At 52.1% G+C, this 15287-nt stretch overlaps 2 protein-coding genes across 8 annotated transcripts in view; one reads left to right on the top strand and one right to left on the bottom strand.

The window, feature by feature from the left end:
* Rnf114 (ring finger protein 114) overlaps window positions 1-3778 on the bottom strand; it is a 23529-nt gene extending 19751 nt beyond the window's left edge. Inside the window, exon 1 of the mRNA NM_030743.6 lies at window positions 3080-3778. The gene's annotated coding sequence lies outside the window, so the exon portion shown is untranslated. The remainder of the gene's footprint in view (window positions 1-3079) is intronic.
* Window positions 3185-15287, top strand: Spata2 (spermatogenesis associated 2). Of its 7 annotated transcripts, none has more exons than XM_017318651.2 (4): window positions 3185-3664; window positions 9931-9991; window positions 10830-11265; window positions 11844-15028. In XM_017318651.2, exons 3-4 carry the CDS (start codon window positions 10948-10950, stop codon window positions 13071-13073), a joined length of 1548 nt encoding a protein of 515 aa, XP_017174140.1. In that variant the 5' UTR covers window positions 3185-3664; window positions 9931-9991; window positions 10830-10947; the 3' UTR covers window positions 13074-15028. The 7 variants fall into 7 exon arrangements, with proteins under 7 accessions (XP_017174140.1, XP_006499647.1, NP_001343452.1 ...); NM_001356523.1 differs by lacking the exon at window positions 9931-9991 and having other exon boundaries at window positions 3549-3664; window positions 11844-12725; window positions 14865-15287; XM_017318649.2 differs by lacking the exon at window positions 3185-3664 and adding an exon at window positions 7055-7254.

Here is a 15287-nt window from a genome sequence, read left to right as displayed (position 1 = left end):
CCCCAACTTATTCTGTAGGCAAGGATAGCCTTGAACTCCTGATTCTCCTTCCCCATCTACTGAGCCCTGAGTTTACAGGCAGGCACCACCACTCCTGGCTCTTAAAAGGGTTTTTGTTGTTTTTAAAGACAGGACTTCTCCATGTAGCCATGGCTGTCCCAGAACTCAGAGAGACCCACCTGCCTCTGCCTCCTGAGCGCTGAGGTTAAAGGGATGTTGCCACCATTCCTAAGCCTCTTTAAAAGTTAATTTTTTCTTTTTAAATTATGTGTATGTGTCTGCCCTGTGAGTGCAGGTGCTCTCTGAATCAAAGGCAAAAGTGTTGGATCCCCTGGAGTTGGAGTTACGGTTATGAGAAGCCTGGTGAGAGCTAGGAATGGAATCGGCTCACTTAAGAAAGCAGTACAGGCTCTGCCCCTACGCTCGCATGTGGATCACACGAAGCTTCTGAGAAGCCACTGGCACTATACTGTTGGTACTGCCATGGCTCTCAGAGAGTGACTACTGCAGTCAAAGAGCTCCAGCTGGACTGCCCCCAGTCAGACATGCACGCAGCTCCTGGGGAAGAAGATGGAGAGGAACTCAGAGCCTGGCGCAGACCTCGGATGAATACATATGTGACCTGCTGTGCTGAGAGCTGACATCAGATTATCTATGGGTGCTGTGAGGAGCCACAAGAGACAGGCCCTAGACCTCTGGCTGGACAAATCAGAACTTCAGAAAGAAAACAGGACTGAGTTGAGGCTGGACACCAGTAAGCAAGACAGGGAGAGGTGCTGGGTAGGGCATCTACAGCCTGGTATCAGGGATGGGGAGGCCAGAGGGATGAAAAAGCGAGATGTAGTGGTGCGCACCTTTAATCCCAGTACTCAGGAGGCAGAGGCAGGTGGCTCTCTCTGAGTTTGAGCCTAGCCTGGTCTACAGAGTGAGTTCCAGGCAGGACAGCCAGGGCTACAGAGAGACTGTCTTGAAAAAAAGAAAAAAACCAAAAGTCCAGTCAATGACAAATGATGCTTAATGTCTTACATTTTAAAACTTATTTTGTAGCTGGGTAGTGGTGGTGCATGCCTTTAATCCCAGCACTTGGGAGGCAGAGGCAGGCAGATTTCTGAGTTCGAGGCCAGCCTGGTCTACAGAGTGAGTTCCTGGACAGCCAGGGCTACACAGAGAAACCCTCTCTCACAAAAACAACAAAAAATTATTTTGTGTGTATGAACATTTTTTTTTTTTTGGTCTGAATGTATGTCTGTGCACCACATGTGTGCAATGCCCTCAGAGGCCAGCCAGCCAGCGGGTGTCTAATTCCCTGGGTCTGGCATGTGGATCTGGGGAACCCAGGTCCTCTGCAGTTCATCTCAGGGAGTTGCCACTAAATGTGGCAATTAGGGGTTTAGAGAAAGCTGTGAAGAGTCAGGTGGCAAGCTGTCAGCAGGTGTAGACTGTGCAGGTCCTGCAGGAAAATCAGCGATTGTTTTGCCCACCTGGTTTCCATGATTAGGGAACTAAAACTCCAGCTTCATTCAGGAGATAAGAGGCAGGCTGAGCTCCACGAGTCGAAGAGTAGCCTGGACTGCAAATGAGTTCCAGGCCAGCAGGTTAACACCAAGCTCTTGACTGACCTAGACTACCCATCTCTAACATCAAGTCCTTTAGGGCCTTGGTGCCTGTGCTCACTGTGAACTAAGCAGTTTCTATTATTATTATTTTAAAGATTTATGAGTGTACACCTGCATGCCAGAAGAGGGCATCAGATCCCATTATAGATGGCTATGAGCTTCTTCATGTGGTTGCTGGGAATTGAACTCAAGACCTCTGGAACCGCAGGCAGTGCTCTTAACCACTGAGCCATCTCTCCAGCCCCACTAAGTAGTTTCTTTTTTTTTTAATTTTTAAAAATGATTTATTTACTTATTTTATGTATATGAGTACACTGTAGCTGTACAGATGGTTGTGAGCCATCTTGTGGTTGCTGGGAATTGAACTCAGGACCTCTGCTCACTCTGGCCCAAAGATTTATTTATTATTATATGTAAGTACACTAGCTGTCTTCAAGACACACCAGAAGAGGGCATCAGATCTCATTACGGATGGTTGTGAGCCACCATGTGGTTGCTCAAATTTGAACTAAGGACCTTCCAAAGAGCAGTCATTGCTCTTAACCACTGAGCCATCTCTCCGGCCAACTAAGCAGTTTCTTTTCTTTTCTTTTCTTTTTTTTTTTTTCTTTTTGGTTTTTTTGAGACAGGGTTTCTCTGTATAGCCGTGGCTGTCCTGGAACTCACTCTGTAGACCAGGCTGGCCTCGAACTCAGAGATCTGCCTGCCTCTGCCTCCCAAGTGCTGGGATTAAAGGCATGCACCACCACTGCCTGGCTAGCAGTTTCTATGTAATTCATTCTGGCTACATCTCACCAGGGAGCTGGTATTATTATTGTTGTTGTTGCTATTGCTTTTAGCAGGTATTATGATGCAGGTCAGAGACTAAGTGGCAAGATCAAGGACACACTGCTAGTAGCCAGTTAAGTCCACACTGGGTGTCTCCCCACCCTCTTTTTTTCCTTGTTTGGAATGGAACCCAGGAAATACACACAATCTAGACAAGGGTTCTAGGACTGGGCTGCAGCTCCAACCTTTTATTTATTTATTTATTTTTTTGAGGGAGGAGCTCGATAAGTTACTCACCCTAGCTTTAAACTCACACTCCTCCTGACTCAGCTTTCCAAATAGTTAGGATTACAGAACCACACAGTGAGGTCGTCTATGAATTAATAGGAATCTACTATTTCCATTAATAATAATAATGCCCAGTTATTACTTGAGAAAGAGTTTCCCTATGTAGCAATTTCCTTTTACCTATATGAGCATGTTGCCTGAATCTACCTATGTGCATCACGTACATGCCAGATAACCGTGGAGGTGAGAGGTCAGATCCGCTGGTACTGGTGTTAATGGATGGTTGTAACCCGCCACGTGGGTGCTGGGAACGGAACCCAGGTACTCTGCAAGCAACAAGTGCAAACTGCAGAGCCCTCTCCTAAGCCTTTTTGACCCCGCCACCCCACCCCACCGGCATCCTTAACCTCCATAGCCAGCAGTAACACCCAAGGCCCTCTCCAGTCTCGCATGACCTCCGTCGTTCCTTCATTGAAATGGGATCGCAGGTCTTCCTGTCAGTCCGGGCTCTCCAGCACTGTCCTGACCAAGGGGAAGTTGATGAGGTGAAAAAAAACCCCAAGAAAACAAAAACCAATCTCCCCGCTCGCTCAGCAACCTGTTTCCATGACAACCCGGCCAGCCAGCGTCGGTGAAGCTCCGCGCGTCACTTCCAGTTAATTTGCTTCCGGGTTCCGCTCGTGCCTCCCCGCGGTCCCTAGGAGTGAGGTCCGGTTCTACGGAGAAGCGCTTGCCCTCCGCCTACTGCCGCCGCCTCTCCGTTCCTCGCGTACACCAGCTCGCCACAGGCTTCCGCCGCTCACGCCTGGGCCCAGCGCGCAGCCGCGATCCAGCCTTCCTCAGGGCCCGCCTTCGTGCGTCACTTCCGGAACAAATACTTCCGGGCTGCTTTTGCCCCCGGTACTGTTCTCGGTTCCCGGAGCCGGCGGGAGCGGCCGGGCCGTGTGGGCCTGTGCTTTGGAGGCGCTCGCTTTCCTGGCAGGCAGCGGTGGGTGAGTGCGGGTGGGGCAGGAGGGTGGACCCCTGCGCGCGCTGTCACCGGCCAGGCCCTCGGCTCTGTCCCGCGGCCGCGGCGGCTCCGGGCGGCTGGTCGCAGCACTGGCTCCCCGGTGATGGCACACGCGCCCCCGGCGCCCCCGGCGCCCCCGGGGGCAGGCACCGCGCTATGGCTCTCAGTAGGGAGGGGAGGCTGATCTAGCTTTGGATTTACCGAGTGACCTTGGCTGAGTCGCTCTGCTTCGGGATCCTTGGTCTCCCGGTCTATGGAGGAGGGACGCGGCGGCCTTCCGGGCCCGCGGTGGGCGTGGAAAGAGGACCCGGGTGTTGCACGGTGTCGGGGTGCAGCAGCGATGTTATGACAGGTCCCGGTATTTCAGTGACAGACGGAGGGGCGTTTGCGAGAGCTTGCCCAGTTTGTGCGATGCCCTGGGTTCTGACCCTAGTCCCCAGCACCACCGACAAAAGACACCACCAGTGGGAACTCCTTCCTTTGAGCTTGGGCGTTTTCCCCGCTGCCATGTCGGTCAGAGGAAGACGGCTCGCAGAGCTTGGAGTAGCCGCCACAGGTTTACATTCCCTGTAGAGAGGGGACTTGGCTCCCTTCAGAACCGAGAGAGGCTCTCCGGGGAGGGAAGCCAGGCTCCAGCACAGCCAAGGTTGTTTTCAGAGCTTTGGAAGGCCCCGGTGGCAGTGTTTCTGTAGGCTAGTAGGGGTGTAGGGCCCTTGTATTGTTTTACAGCCAGTAGGAGATGCCAGGGGTGGATCTGGGAGCCTCTTGCTTAGAATGAATGCATAGAGGTTGGGAGGAGGGAACGGTGGTAGAGCCACATCCCTGATCCTGTGTGGAGACTGAAGCTGGATCAGGGATGTGTAAACATGTAGTTGGAGAACTGGGACCCAAATAGCATGTGCCAGTATAGAGAGGGAATGCATTTCAGCGTTGCCACGGGGCTTATTTTTCTTGAGTGGGCCAGCAAAGATAAAGGTGAACCATTGCTCTCCTTCCCGGATTATTTTGGTTCTGTTTAGCTGAATTTTAAATGCGTTCAGCTTTCCACACTGGGTCCTGGCGACTGTGCGCCAGCCTCGTCTTCACTGAATTGCTTTACAAAGGGGCCCAGATAAGTGCAGGAGGTGCCACCCAGAGCCGATGGCACTAAGCATCCTTCTGCTTATGTGTTCCGGATATTCACAGAGCTTTATTTTTTTCCCCCTGCCAGCCTGGTATGGCTTGGCATTCCAGTCATTGGGTTGCTTGGAGAAATTAACAGCTTCTGTCTCTGGGCTGTCTTGCTCTCCAGTAACCAGGCTGTGTTTAGCAAAGAACGTGTTTTTTGTTGTGTTTTCTAGAGTGTTGGGAATAAATTGCTGGCTCTGTGCTCAGAAAAGACAGCAGTTAGGGCCAGCCACAAGGCAGCCTGTATTCTTATTCAGCAGGGATGATGTAACTGCCTCACTGCTGGCTGGTCTCTGGCCAGCCTTTCTCCTGGGCTTTTGAGCTTACATCACAAAGAGATTGGTGTGGGAAGATGGCAGTTTTGCTACTACCAGACTTTGCTTCCCAGCCATAGGGCGTTTTGACTGACCAAGCCTCTCAAGGAGCCCAGTCCAGAAGATGCAGCAAGAAGATGGCTTTTGCCTAGGGTTAGATTCAAATCCAGGTCTCAGATCCGCTCCTTCTTGGCCCTGTGACTTCAGTTTCTTCTGAAATATTAGAGTCATCCTATGGATCTTACTGATTTTTGAGCAGCTGGCACGGGGCCTGCTTGTGGTGACCCCTTTGTAATTGGTACCAATTGTAGCCAGAAACAAGTGAGCTGAATGAGAGGAAGTCAGTTCTTGGGGCCTGTTGGCCCTTTTGGCTCTGCCAGAGACATTGATTGCAGCTGAGCCTCTGTTTCCCCAATTGCTTCAAGGATGCAGTGGCAGATGTGATTAAACTGGGGAGCCTGTCGTGCCACTTGGAACGTAGTAGGCCCTTGTTCACTGTTTCATTCTCTTACCCCGCTTTGTGTGGTTGTTTTCTGGTGTTCACACCTGTGCATCTAGCCAAAGAGGAAGCCAGAGATTGCATGACTTTCTCTTAATCTTTCCACTTTAAATTTTCTTTCATTATTTTTATTTTATGTGATTGGGTATTTTGTTTTCATGCATGTTTGGACTGTGAGTCTCTAAAAGAGTGTCAGATTCCCTGGGGCTAGAGTTACAGGCTGTTGTAAGCCCCCATGTGGGTTCTGGGAATTAAATCCAGGTTCTCTGTAAAAGCAGACAGTGCTTTTAACCATTGAGCAATCTCTCCACACCTCTCCCACCACGCACACACATTTTTTTTAGGAAGACATTATTTTTATTAGATATTTTCTTCATTTACATTTCAAATGCTATCCCCAAAGCCCCCTATACCCTCTCTCCGCCCCATTTTTTTTTTTAATGTGTATATGCCTGTGCACTCTGGGCATCCGGGTGTGCACAGAAGTCAGAAGAGGGAGTTGGATCCTCTGGCACTGGAGTTATGGGCAGCTGTGAGCCATTATATGGGTGCTGGAAATCAAGCGCAAGTTCCCTGTAAGGACAGGTGTTTTTAACCACCGAGCCATCTCTCCAGCCACCACTGCCTCCTTTTCTTCCCTCTCTCCTTCCTTCTTTTTCTTTTCTTTTTCTTTCTTTCTTTCTTTCTTTCTTTCTTTCTTTCTTTCTTTCTTTTTTTTTTTTTTTTGGTTTTTGTTTTTTTGTGTTTTTTCAAGACAGGGTTTCTCTGTATATCCCTGGCTATCCTGGAACTCACTTAGTAGACCAGGCTGGCCTCAAACTCAGAAATCCACCTGCCTCTGTCTCCCAAGTGCTGGGATTAAAGGCATGCGCCACCACCGCCTGGCCACGTTCTTTTTCTTTTTTCTTCATTCTTTCTTTTCTCTCTCTTTTCCTCCAGTGCTGGCTACAGTGTGCACAGTGCCCTGCTCTCTGTAGCCCAGGCTGGCCTTGAACTCTTAGAGATCTTCCCATTCTAACCCGAGTGCTGGGATTGCAGGCATTCATTTGCTATTGCCCTTCTCCTCTTTCAGCCTGTTCTTCTTGAGAGTCGTCCAGACAGGGCTTAAGTGAGTGGCAGTCCTCCTGCCTCAGCCTCTTGAGGGCTGGTATATTGTTAGGATTCTCTAGAGTCACAGAACTTATGGATAGTCTCTCTATAGTAAGGGAATTTGTTGTGATGACTTACAGTCTGTAGCCCAGCTCCCCAACTATGGTCAGCTGTGAATGGGAAGTCTGAGGATCCAGTAGTTGCTCAGTCCCACGGGGCTAGTGGGTTCCAACAGATGTGCTGGCAAGTAAGTGCAAGCAGGCAAAGAAGAGCCAAGCTTCCTTCTTCCCATGTCCTTATGCAGGTCTTCAGCAGAAGGTGTGGCCCAGATTAAAGGTGGGACACCACGCCTGGATCTGGGACTTGTTTTTGTCCCAGGCTGGCCTTGAACTCAGATCTCTTTGCTTCAGTCTCCTGGGATTCATAGCCACTGTGCCTCAAGATCTCCATGCCAAGATCCAGGTCAGAAACTTGTATCTCCCAGCTTCAAGACCTGGATCGCAGGTGAGCCTTCCGATTCTGGACTGTAGCTCATTCCAGATAGAGTCAGGTTGAAGCCAGGAAGAGCCACTGCCGCCGGGTTGGTTTCTGGGCATGGGCTCCTGCTACTCTCAGCTTCAGGATTCTTCCCACGTGACTTCCCATTTCAGGACCATGAGCACACACTAAAGCAGTGGGTCTCCTTTCCTTTTTTTTGTTTGCCAGCAGCAAACAGGGTGTAAAGTGTGGGCCACTGCCAAACAGCACCTCTGAGCTGAATGGGGCTTGGAGGGTAGCTCACTTTGAAAATGTCCCCTGCTTCCAGCTCACAGCTGACTTCTGTGGGGAGAAAAAAATAGCAATGTTTAGGAAAAGGCATGGTAGCCTCCCGCTGATGCTCTCTGAGACAGTTTATATATCCTTGGCTGTCCTGGAATTCACTATTAGCTGGCTTTGAACTCATAGAGACTTGCCTGCCCTGCTTCCTGAGTGCTACTCTTCAAGGCATGAGTGGCAATGCCTTTCTTACGTTGATGGCTAATTGGGCGGCATATAGGTCTGTGTACCATGTGCATACCCTTGGAGGTCAGGAAGAGGGTATCAGATCTCCTGGGACTAGAGTGACAGGCAGTTCTGTGCTGTCGTGTGGGTGCTGGGAATCAAACTTGGATTCTCTGGAAGAGTTCCCAGAACACTTAACTGCTGAACCACGTCTCCAGACCCTGTCCCTCCTCCTCCTCCTGTTTTGTTTTGTTTTAGTTTTTTTTTTTTTTTTAACTTTTGGGGTGTTTTGTTTTGTTTTTGAGACAGGGTTTCTCTGGGTAGTCCTGGCTGTCCCGGAATTCACTTTGTAGACCAGGCTGGCCTCGAACTCAGAGAACTGCCAGTGTCTGCATCCTGAGCCCTGGGATTAAAGGTGTGCGTCTCCATTGCCCAGCCCCTGTAGGAGGGTCAGAAGCTCAAGGTCATCCGCAGCTGTGTAGCAAGTTTGAGGTCAGCTTGAGTCCCTGGGTAGCACTTGGATGGAGTCCAGGGGCTCCTCCACTGAGGCAGGAGGGGAGCTTCTCTTGGATCAACAGCGGCTGTGTGTCGTCTTTGGCTGGCAGTGAGTTTGCACTGTGCTTCTTTTTTTTTTTTTTTAAGATTTATTTATTTATTTATTATATGTAAGTACACTGTAGCTGTCTTCAGGGCCATCAGATCTCATTAGGGGTGGCTGTGAGCCACCATGTGGTTGCTGGGATTTGAACTTAGGACCTTCGGAAGAGCAGTCAGTCACTGAGCCATCTCACCAGCCCGGCTGCTGTGCTTCTAGACCGTCTCCTTCACTGATGGCCTCTACTATCCTGGCCCCCACCATAACCTAACAGGCCGGGCAGAAGATGCTTTGTAGAACACCTGTGGAACATGGGCCCCAGGGTTGTCAAGGGCACAGGCTGCATGGCATGCATATTTGCAACCCATCCTCCAGCTGCTTTTGTGGCCCTGCTGAGAGACCCAGGGTCACTGTGTGTGCATGCATTCTTCATCACCCAGTGGCTCCAGTTGCAGTAGGTGCCCAGTTCCAACGCTTCAGTGCTCGGTACTGTGGTGATCTTTGCCTTTGTGGGAGTTTCAGGTCATGGGGAGAGACTGAGAGTGAGCTAGTAAAGAACATGCAAAGCCAGTAATTGCAAATTGTGGTTATCCCAGGGAAACTGCAGCAAGGGACTGGGAAGGTGGGGTTTACGCAGCATGACGCGGCAGGAGATCTTTGTGTTGGAGCTGAAGCCTGCGTGATGCAGTGAGAGATCCACCCAAGAGGCAAAGAAAGAACAGAAAACTCAATGCATGTGCAAAGGTTCTGATGTAGAATCAGCCCGACATGACAGGAGAGCAGGGGACTGTATGGCTGTTACTTAGAGGGAAGGCTAGACTGCTGTGAAGTATGACCTCCGCCTCTGGTTTTGGTCAGGACTTAGCACTCATCTTTGGGGCCCTTTTGTGCTCCCCAGGTCAGTTTGTTTCTGTGTACCCTCACAGGCAGTGGGTGAAAGGAAGGGGACTTTCTGGTTCTGTTTGTTTGTTCTGCAGTGGACTACAGGCCATTTTGCCTTACCTCCTGAGTACTGGAACACACAGAGTACTGCCATGCCCAGCATGGGCCCCCAGTTTTGCTCACTTTCACCCACTGTTAATGCTGCCACTCATGTCCCCAAACTGGAGATGCTGAGCTGTGGCTTCCTGAGGCCAGGGTGGTTCTGTGGGCTGTGGGATTGTTGCCAGAGCCCAGATAATACTAGAGGACCCCACAGGCCATACCAAGCCCCCAAGGAGAGCCCAGGCCCCTAACCTCTTCAGTCTTAGTGGTGCTGATGACGGGAAGCCCCGCCTGAGTGAGGTGTGGAGGCTGGCTTAGAGTAGGATGCTCACCACCCACACACTGGGGCTCTGGCCAGGAAAGCAGCAGGTGCAGGTCACGCCCACTCTACCTGAAGGTGGACGGAGCCTTCTTGAGAAAGCCTGGTGTCTTGAGGGTGGATACCTTGCCAAGGCAGAAGAGGCTGTCAGTGCTTTCCTTACTTAGCCACAGTGTGCAGAGCTGTGTGTGCTGATCTGGATTCATGAGAAAAGAGCCAAAGGGTTGAGGGTGCTGCTGTGCCCTCTTGAGCCTGGTTTGTCTGCAGTGTGTGGCACTGACAGTTGCTGTCTTTCCCCGAGGTCCCCTGTGAGCTGCTGGGCTGTGTGCTTCTTCTCGCAGCTGGCTGCGGCCCCCTCTAAGGTAAAGGGGACAGTAGTGGCCTGGTCTCTCTAGTCCCTATCTAGATCCTTGAATTAAACTCTCCAGTGGTTTATGTGGACTTCCCCAGAAGCCCTGGCTCTGTGTTGTGCTGGGAGCTGGACCCAGGGTCCTTCTCACCAAGCAGTGCAGTCCCATCGTCCCCAAGGAGTAGTGGGTGTGTCCTCTGAGTAGCTGTGGGTCAGGCCCCTGCACCAGCAATCCCTCTGTGTGCCCTGATCATTAGCAGCAAACCTCCTTTCTGTTGGTGCCAAGCTCCTTCCTTCTCCAGGAAAACAGGGTGTGGTGGGCTTGGCCTGGACTCTGGAGCCTTTCTGGGCTCTGACCTTATCTCCACCTTGAGAGATCTGGGACCCTGGGTGCTTCTCTTGATGACTGGCTGATTTCAGGGGCCATGGTAACTGCTGTGCCCACTTGCTCAGGAGCAAGGGGTTAGTACTGGCACATGCTCTGTAGTGCCAGCTCAGCACCTCTCTGCCGCCACCTCTGGCATCACACCCTGGGCCTGGCAGTGCTTCAGGTTTAAGTGTGCCTTGGGGTTTTCCCAGACTCCTCCTCCTGTCACACCAAGGCCAAGTGTGCACCGGCTCGCTCCCCGAACCTTGCCTTTGGGGGCATTAGTCACTCCTGTGAGCTGGTGAGCAGCAGCGCCTGGCCCATCTGTGTTCTGTGTCAGTGAGGTGGAAGAGCACATGGGGGCCATCTGGGCTCAAGAGCCAGCTTACTCTAGGCCAGCTCTTGGCTTTGCTGTCCTTGGCATTCTGAAGCTGGGATAGGCACCAGTCAGAAGGGTAATGGTTTCTTGTTCCCCCCTTTTCAGAGCATGCGCTGGTCCATGGGCACCAGGCCAGTTCTTCATGTGATGTGCCAGCCTCCAGTTCCAGAGCCATGGGGGAGATGAGGTAGCCCTTGGGTTTGATTTGGGGAAGCCCAGTTCAATGGATACGAAGTACAAGGATGACTTATTCCGGAAGTACGTGCAGTTCCATGAGGGCAAAGTGGACACCACCCCCGGCAACCAGCAGCCTGGCAGCGATGAGTACCTGCGCGTGGCAGCTGCCACCCTGCTCAGCCTGCACAAGGTGGACCCTTTATATCGATTTCGGCTGATCCAGTTTTATGAGGTGGTGGAGAGCTCCCTCCGCTCGCTGAGCAGCTCCAGCCTGAGTGCTCTGCACTGCGCCTTCAGCATGCTGGAGACAATGGCCATCAACCTCTTCCTGTTCCCCTGGAAGAAGGAGTTCCGCAGCATCAAGGTGAGGTGGGGTGGCCGCCTCTGCCTGCTGCTCCCTCCCGCGTGCACGTGCCCCTGTTCTCAGCCCATGGGCTCCAGGCAGCTGGGAGCTGGTGTGGACCAGAGTCCCAGTTGAGGGGTGGGTAGGTGTGTGTTGGCTGGGGCTTGAGAGAAGATTCTCTGCACTTTCCCTAGCAGGGCCAGGGGCTGGAATCCTGGCATGTGCATTTGTTTGTTTATTGTCGTGCTAGGGATTAAACCTGTAGTGCACGCTCTGTCCCTGAGCTACATCCCAGCCTTGGGTGTTCCTGAAACTGTGACAGAAGGCTCAAAATGGACATCCTGGGGCTTAGTATCTCTCTCTGTAATTCCACCCCTGTGCTTCTCCTGTGGTACAGAGCCTTCACATAGTCAGAAACCATGGTCTCCTGGCCTCCCGGGCCACGTGTACTCCTTGCTCGGTGGTGTGCATTTAGTGTGCTCTTGCCTGTGGTCTCCAGGCAGGAGCTCGCCATCCCTCCCTGCGGTCGCGCTCTGCATCTGGTTTGAACAGGCTTCTCTATAGCATGCCTTTTTTTTCTCTGCCCACTTTCTCCCTAGACCTACACTGGCCCTTTTGTTTACTATGTCAAGTCCACGTTGCTGGAGAAGGACATCCGAGCCATTCTAAGGTTCATGGGCTACGAGCCTGAGTTGGGGACTGTGTACAAACTCAAAGAGCTTGTGGAGTCCCTCCAGGTGAAGATGGTCTCCTTTGAGCTCTTCCTGGCCAAGGTCGAGTGTGAGCAGATGCTGGGCATCCACTCGCAGGTGAAGGACAAGGGCTACTCAGAGCTGGACGTGGTGGCTGAGCGCAAGGGCAGCACGGAGGATGCGCGCGGGTGCTCAGATGCTCTGCGGAGGCGGGCTGAGAGTCGGGAGCACCTGACCACTTCCATGGCTCGTGTGGCACTCCAGAAATCAGCCAGTGAGCGAGCAGCCAAGGACTACTACAAGCCCCGGGTGACCAAACCCTCCAGGTCTGTGGATGCCTACGACAGCTACTGGGAGAGCAGGAAGCCCCCTTCAAAGGCCTCACTGAGTCTGCGCAAGGAGCCCCTGGCCATGGATGTAGGGGAAGACTTGAAGGACGAGATCATCCGCCCATCCCCCTCATTGCTGGCCATGTCCAGCTCCCCCCATGGTAGCCCTGATGACCTTTCCTCCATCTCCTCCATCAATGGCCTTGGCCTTCTTCGTAGTACATACTTTTCCACTCAGGATGACGTGGACCTGTATACGGATTCAGAACCCAGGGCCACCTACCGGAGGCAGGATGCTCTGCGGCCCGATGTGTGGCTGGTCAAAAATGATACCCACCCCATCTACCACAAGCGTTCACCCCCCACCAAAGAGTCTGCCCTCTCCAAGTGCCAAAACTGCGGCCTGTCCTGCAGCTCCTCCCTCTGCCAGCGCTGTGACAGTGTGCTGGTCTGTCCTTCGGCCTCCAAGCCCAGCGCTTTCCCCAGCAAGGCTTCTGTACACGACAGCTTGGCCCACGGGGCACCTATGCGGGAGAAGTATGTGGGCCACCAGACTCAGGGCCTTGACCGGCTGGCACCTGTCCACTCAAAGCCCAAGCCCTCTACCACAGCCACCTCCCGCTGTGGCTTCTGTAACCGTGCAGGTGCCACCAACACGTGCACCCAGTGTTCAAAAGTTTCCTGTGACGCCTGCCTCGGCGCCTACCACTACGACCCGTGCTGCAGAAAGAGTGAGCTGCACAAGTTCCTGCCCAACAGTCAGCTGAACTACAAGTCCGCCCCGTTCTCCCAGCTCGTGTACAGATAGGCCTCACCCCCCGTCTTCCGCTACAAGGGCTACACACCACTGACCTGGCTTGGTCCCATCAAGAGGGAACAGAGCTGCACCGGAAGGAAGCAGAGACTTGAGCTTGACCGTGGAAGCACCAGGGTTACTGCTTTGTCACATGGCTCCCGTAGCAGGTCACATTCCAGCCAGTGGCTGCTGTGTGGTCCGAAGGACAGGATGGCACTTCCATTCAGTCACTTCGCTGCCCTCTCCACTTCCTGCTCAGCTGGTATGGGTTTGGGTTCTGGTTCTGGTTCCCTTGAAATAAGTCTCTGTCTCTGGGACTCTTGCCACACCTGCCCCACCCACTGCAAAGCCAGCTTGGACTGGGAAGGAGCCTTTGGGGTCACCTTCAAATCCCCACCAGGAGTGGTGAGCTAGAGGCCTGCTGGCTTGTGAAATGAGCCCTCCTGCCACACCGGGCCTCTCTGGTGGCTCGCCTCTTTTCCTGCTCCCTTGATACAAGGATCCCTAGGCAGATGTCCCCACCCCTTGTCTGCCCCCTGACTGGTATTAATGGGTAGCCAAGTCCAGTATTAGTCGAATGCCATCTTGCCAGCTCCACTCAACCAGCCCACAATGTTGGCAAGCTCTGCTTGGCAGTTGGAAAGTGGACTCCATAGCAGGACTGACGTCCCCTCCTGTTTGCATAACCCCCTTACTGTATTGTACATACAGAATTTGAGGTTTATTTTTTAATGAGTGTTCAACTTGCTGTGTGTTTCAACATGGTGAAAGAAATTAATGATACGGTATTTATAAAGGTGCCCTGGGTTCTTTAGTCTTCCAAGGGGGGCCGCATGCCCTTTCCCCGTGTTTCTTCCACAGCTAGGGTGGAGCTGGGAGCCTGGCGTAAGGGACTGATAAAGCCCATGTTCCTTCCCATGGTGGTAGAGAGCTACTGTCTTCCCTACGGTAAATATTATACACCTACCTCCAGTGTGCACACAGGGGTTAGCATGGTGCCGGGGCAATGACCTCAGTGACAAGATGGGGACCTCAGCCCCCACGTCTATAGCTCTGTCTGGTCTTGGTGCCTGCTGAGCATGAATCTTGTACCCTGAACCTTGAATCTCAGAAGGAAGTTCAGGCGGTGGGTGCCTCCACCCCCATCTAGCCTTCCTCACTGGTTCCCGGGGCTGTCAGCGCGGCTCTCAGTCTTTTTGCACTAGGGCGGGCAGAGGTGGGATGCGCTCCTTAGATGCCTCTCCAGTATTCAGTGTCCACACTTCCTGGGATAAATCCCACCTCTGGGTTTTCCTTTTTGGGGAGAGGGGCAGGGCAGGAATTTGAAGCTGTCACTTCCTTGTGAAGTGTGAACACAGTTTAGCCATAGGCAGTTGTGATGTCCAGTGTTTGGGATCTATGGGCAAGTAGTTTTCCCAAAGCAGGCATTCAGTTCTGGAGCAGGCTTGACTCTGGCCAAACCCTGAGCCACTGTGAATTTGCTGGTGGTCTTCCGACTTACTGGAGTGATTTTTTAGGTTTTCCAAATCTTATATGACTCTTTTTTTATCTCTAGCTGATAGACCGCATGTAATTAGGTGTACATACAGCAGACTCTGGGCAGTTTTATTCCTGAGACTGGCCTTCCTGGGCAGCTCTTTGATGTCAGCACCTCAGACCTGGCAAGGCCTGGCCCTTTCCTGAGAGCTCCAGCTCTGCATTCCAGTCACTCCAGCATTGCAGGGACTCTCTTAAGATGGAGGACAGGCCACCTGAGGAAGTCCAGTGTGTTCCACCAGGAAATACAGTGTACAGACTGGCAAGGCCTCTCCCCTCCTAGGTGTGTCTCACTATAGGAGATCGCTGTGATCCGGGTAGTTGAGTATATGTTAATTTAAAATGCACATATTTTGCATTTGATTTCTACGGAGTTGAAATGTTGAGAGATTTAAAAAAAAAAAATAAAGTGTCTTCCATTGTTAAATGAAGTGTTCATGGTGTTACAGCCCCTTCTGTGGCTTCCCTCATTTATTTGCAGCATGTGCTGGCCTAGACACCACAGTTAGCTCAAGTGACAGGACTCAGACGGATCCTACTGCTTTGGTCATCTGGGGAAGCTGGAAACCAGGCCCGAGGTCAAGCTGTCTGTTTTCCCAAAGTATTTCTGGGAAAAAATAATTGTTACTAGTAAAGGCACAACTTTTTTCCCCTGCCTTCTGATTTTTCTCATTAAAGGAATATTCTACC

Source organism: Mus musculus, chromosome 2 (assembly GCF_000001635.26).
Source record: "Mus musculus strain C57BL/6J chromosome 2, GRCm38.p6 C57BL/6J".
NCBI lineage: Eukaryota > Metazoa > Chordata > Mammalia > Rodentia > Muridae > Mus > Mus musculus.
The sequence above is the reverse complement of the archived record's forward strand: the minus strand, read 5'-3'. Positions and strand labels throughout refer to the sequence as shown.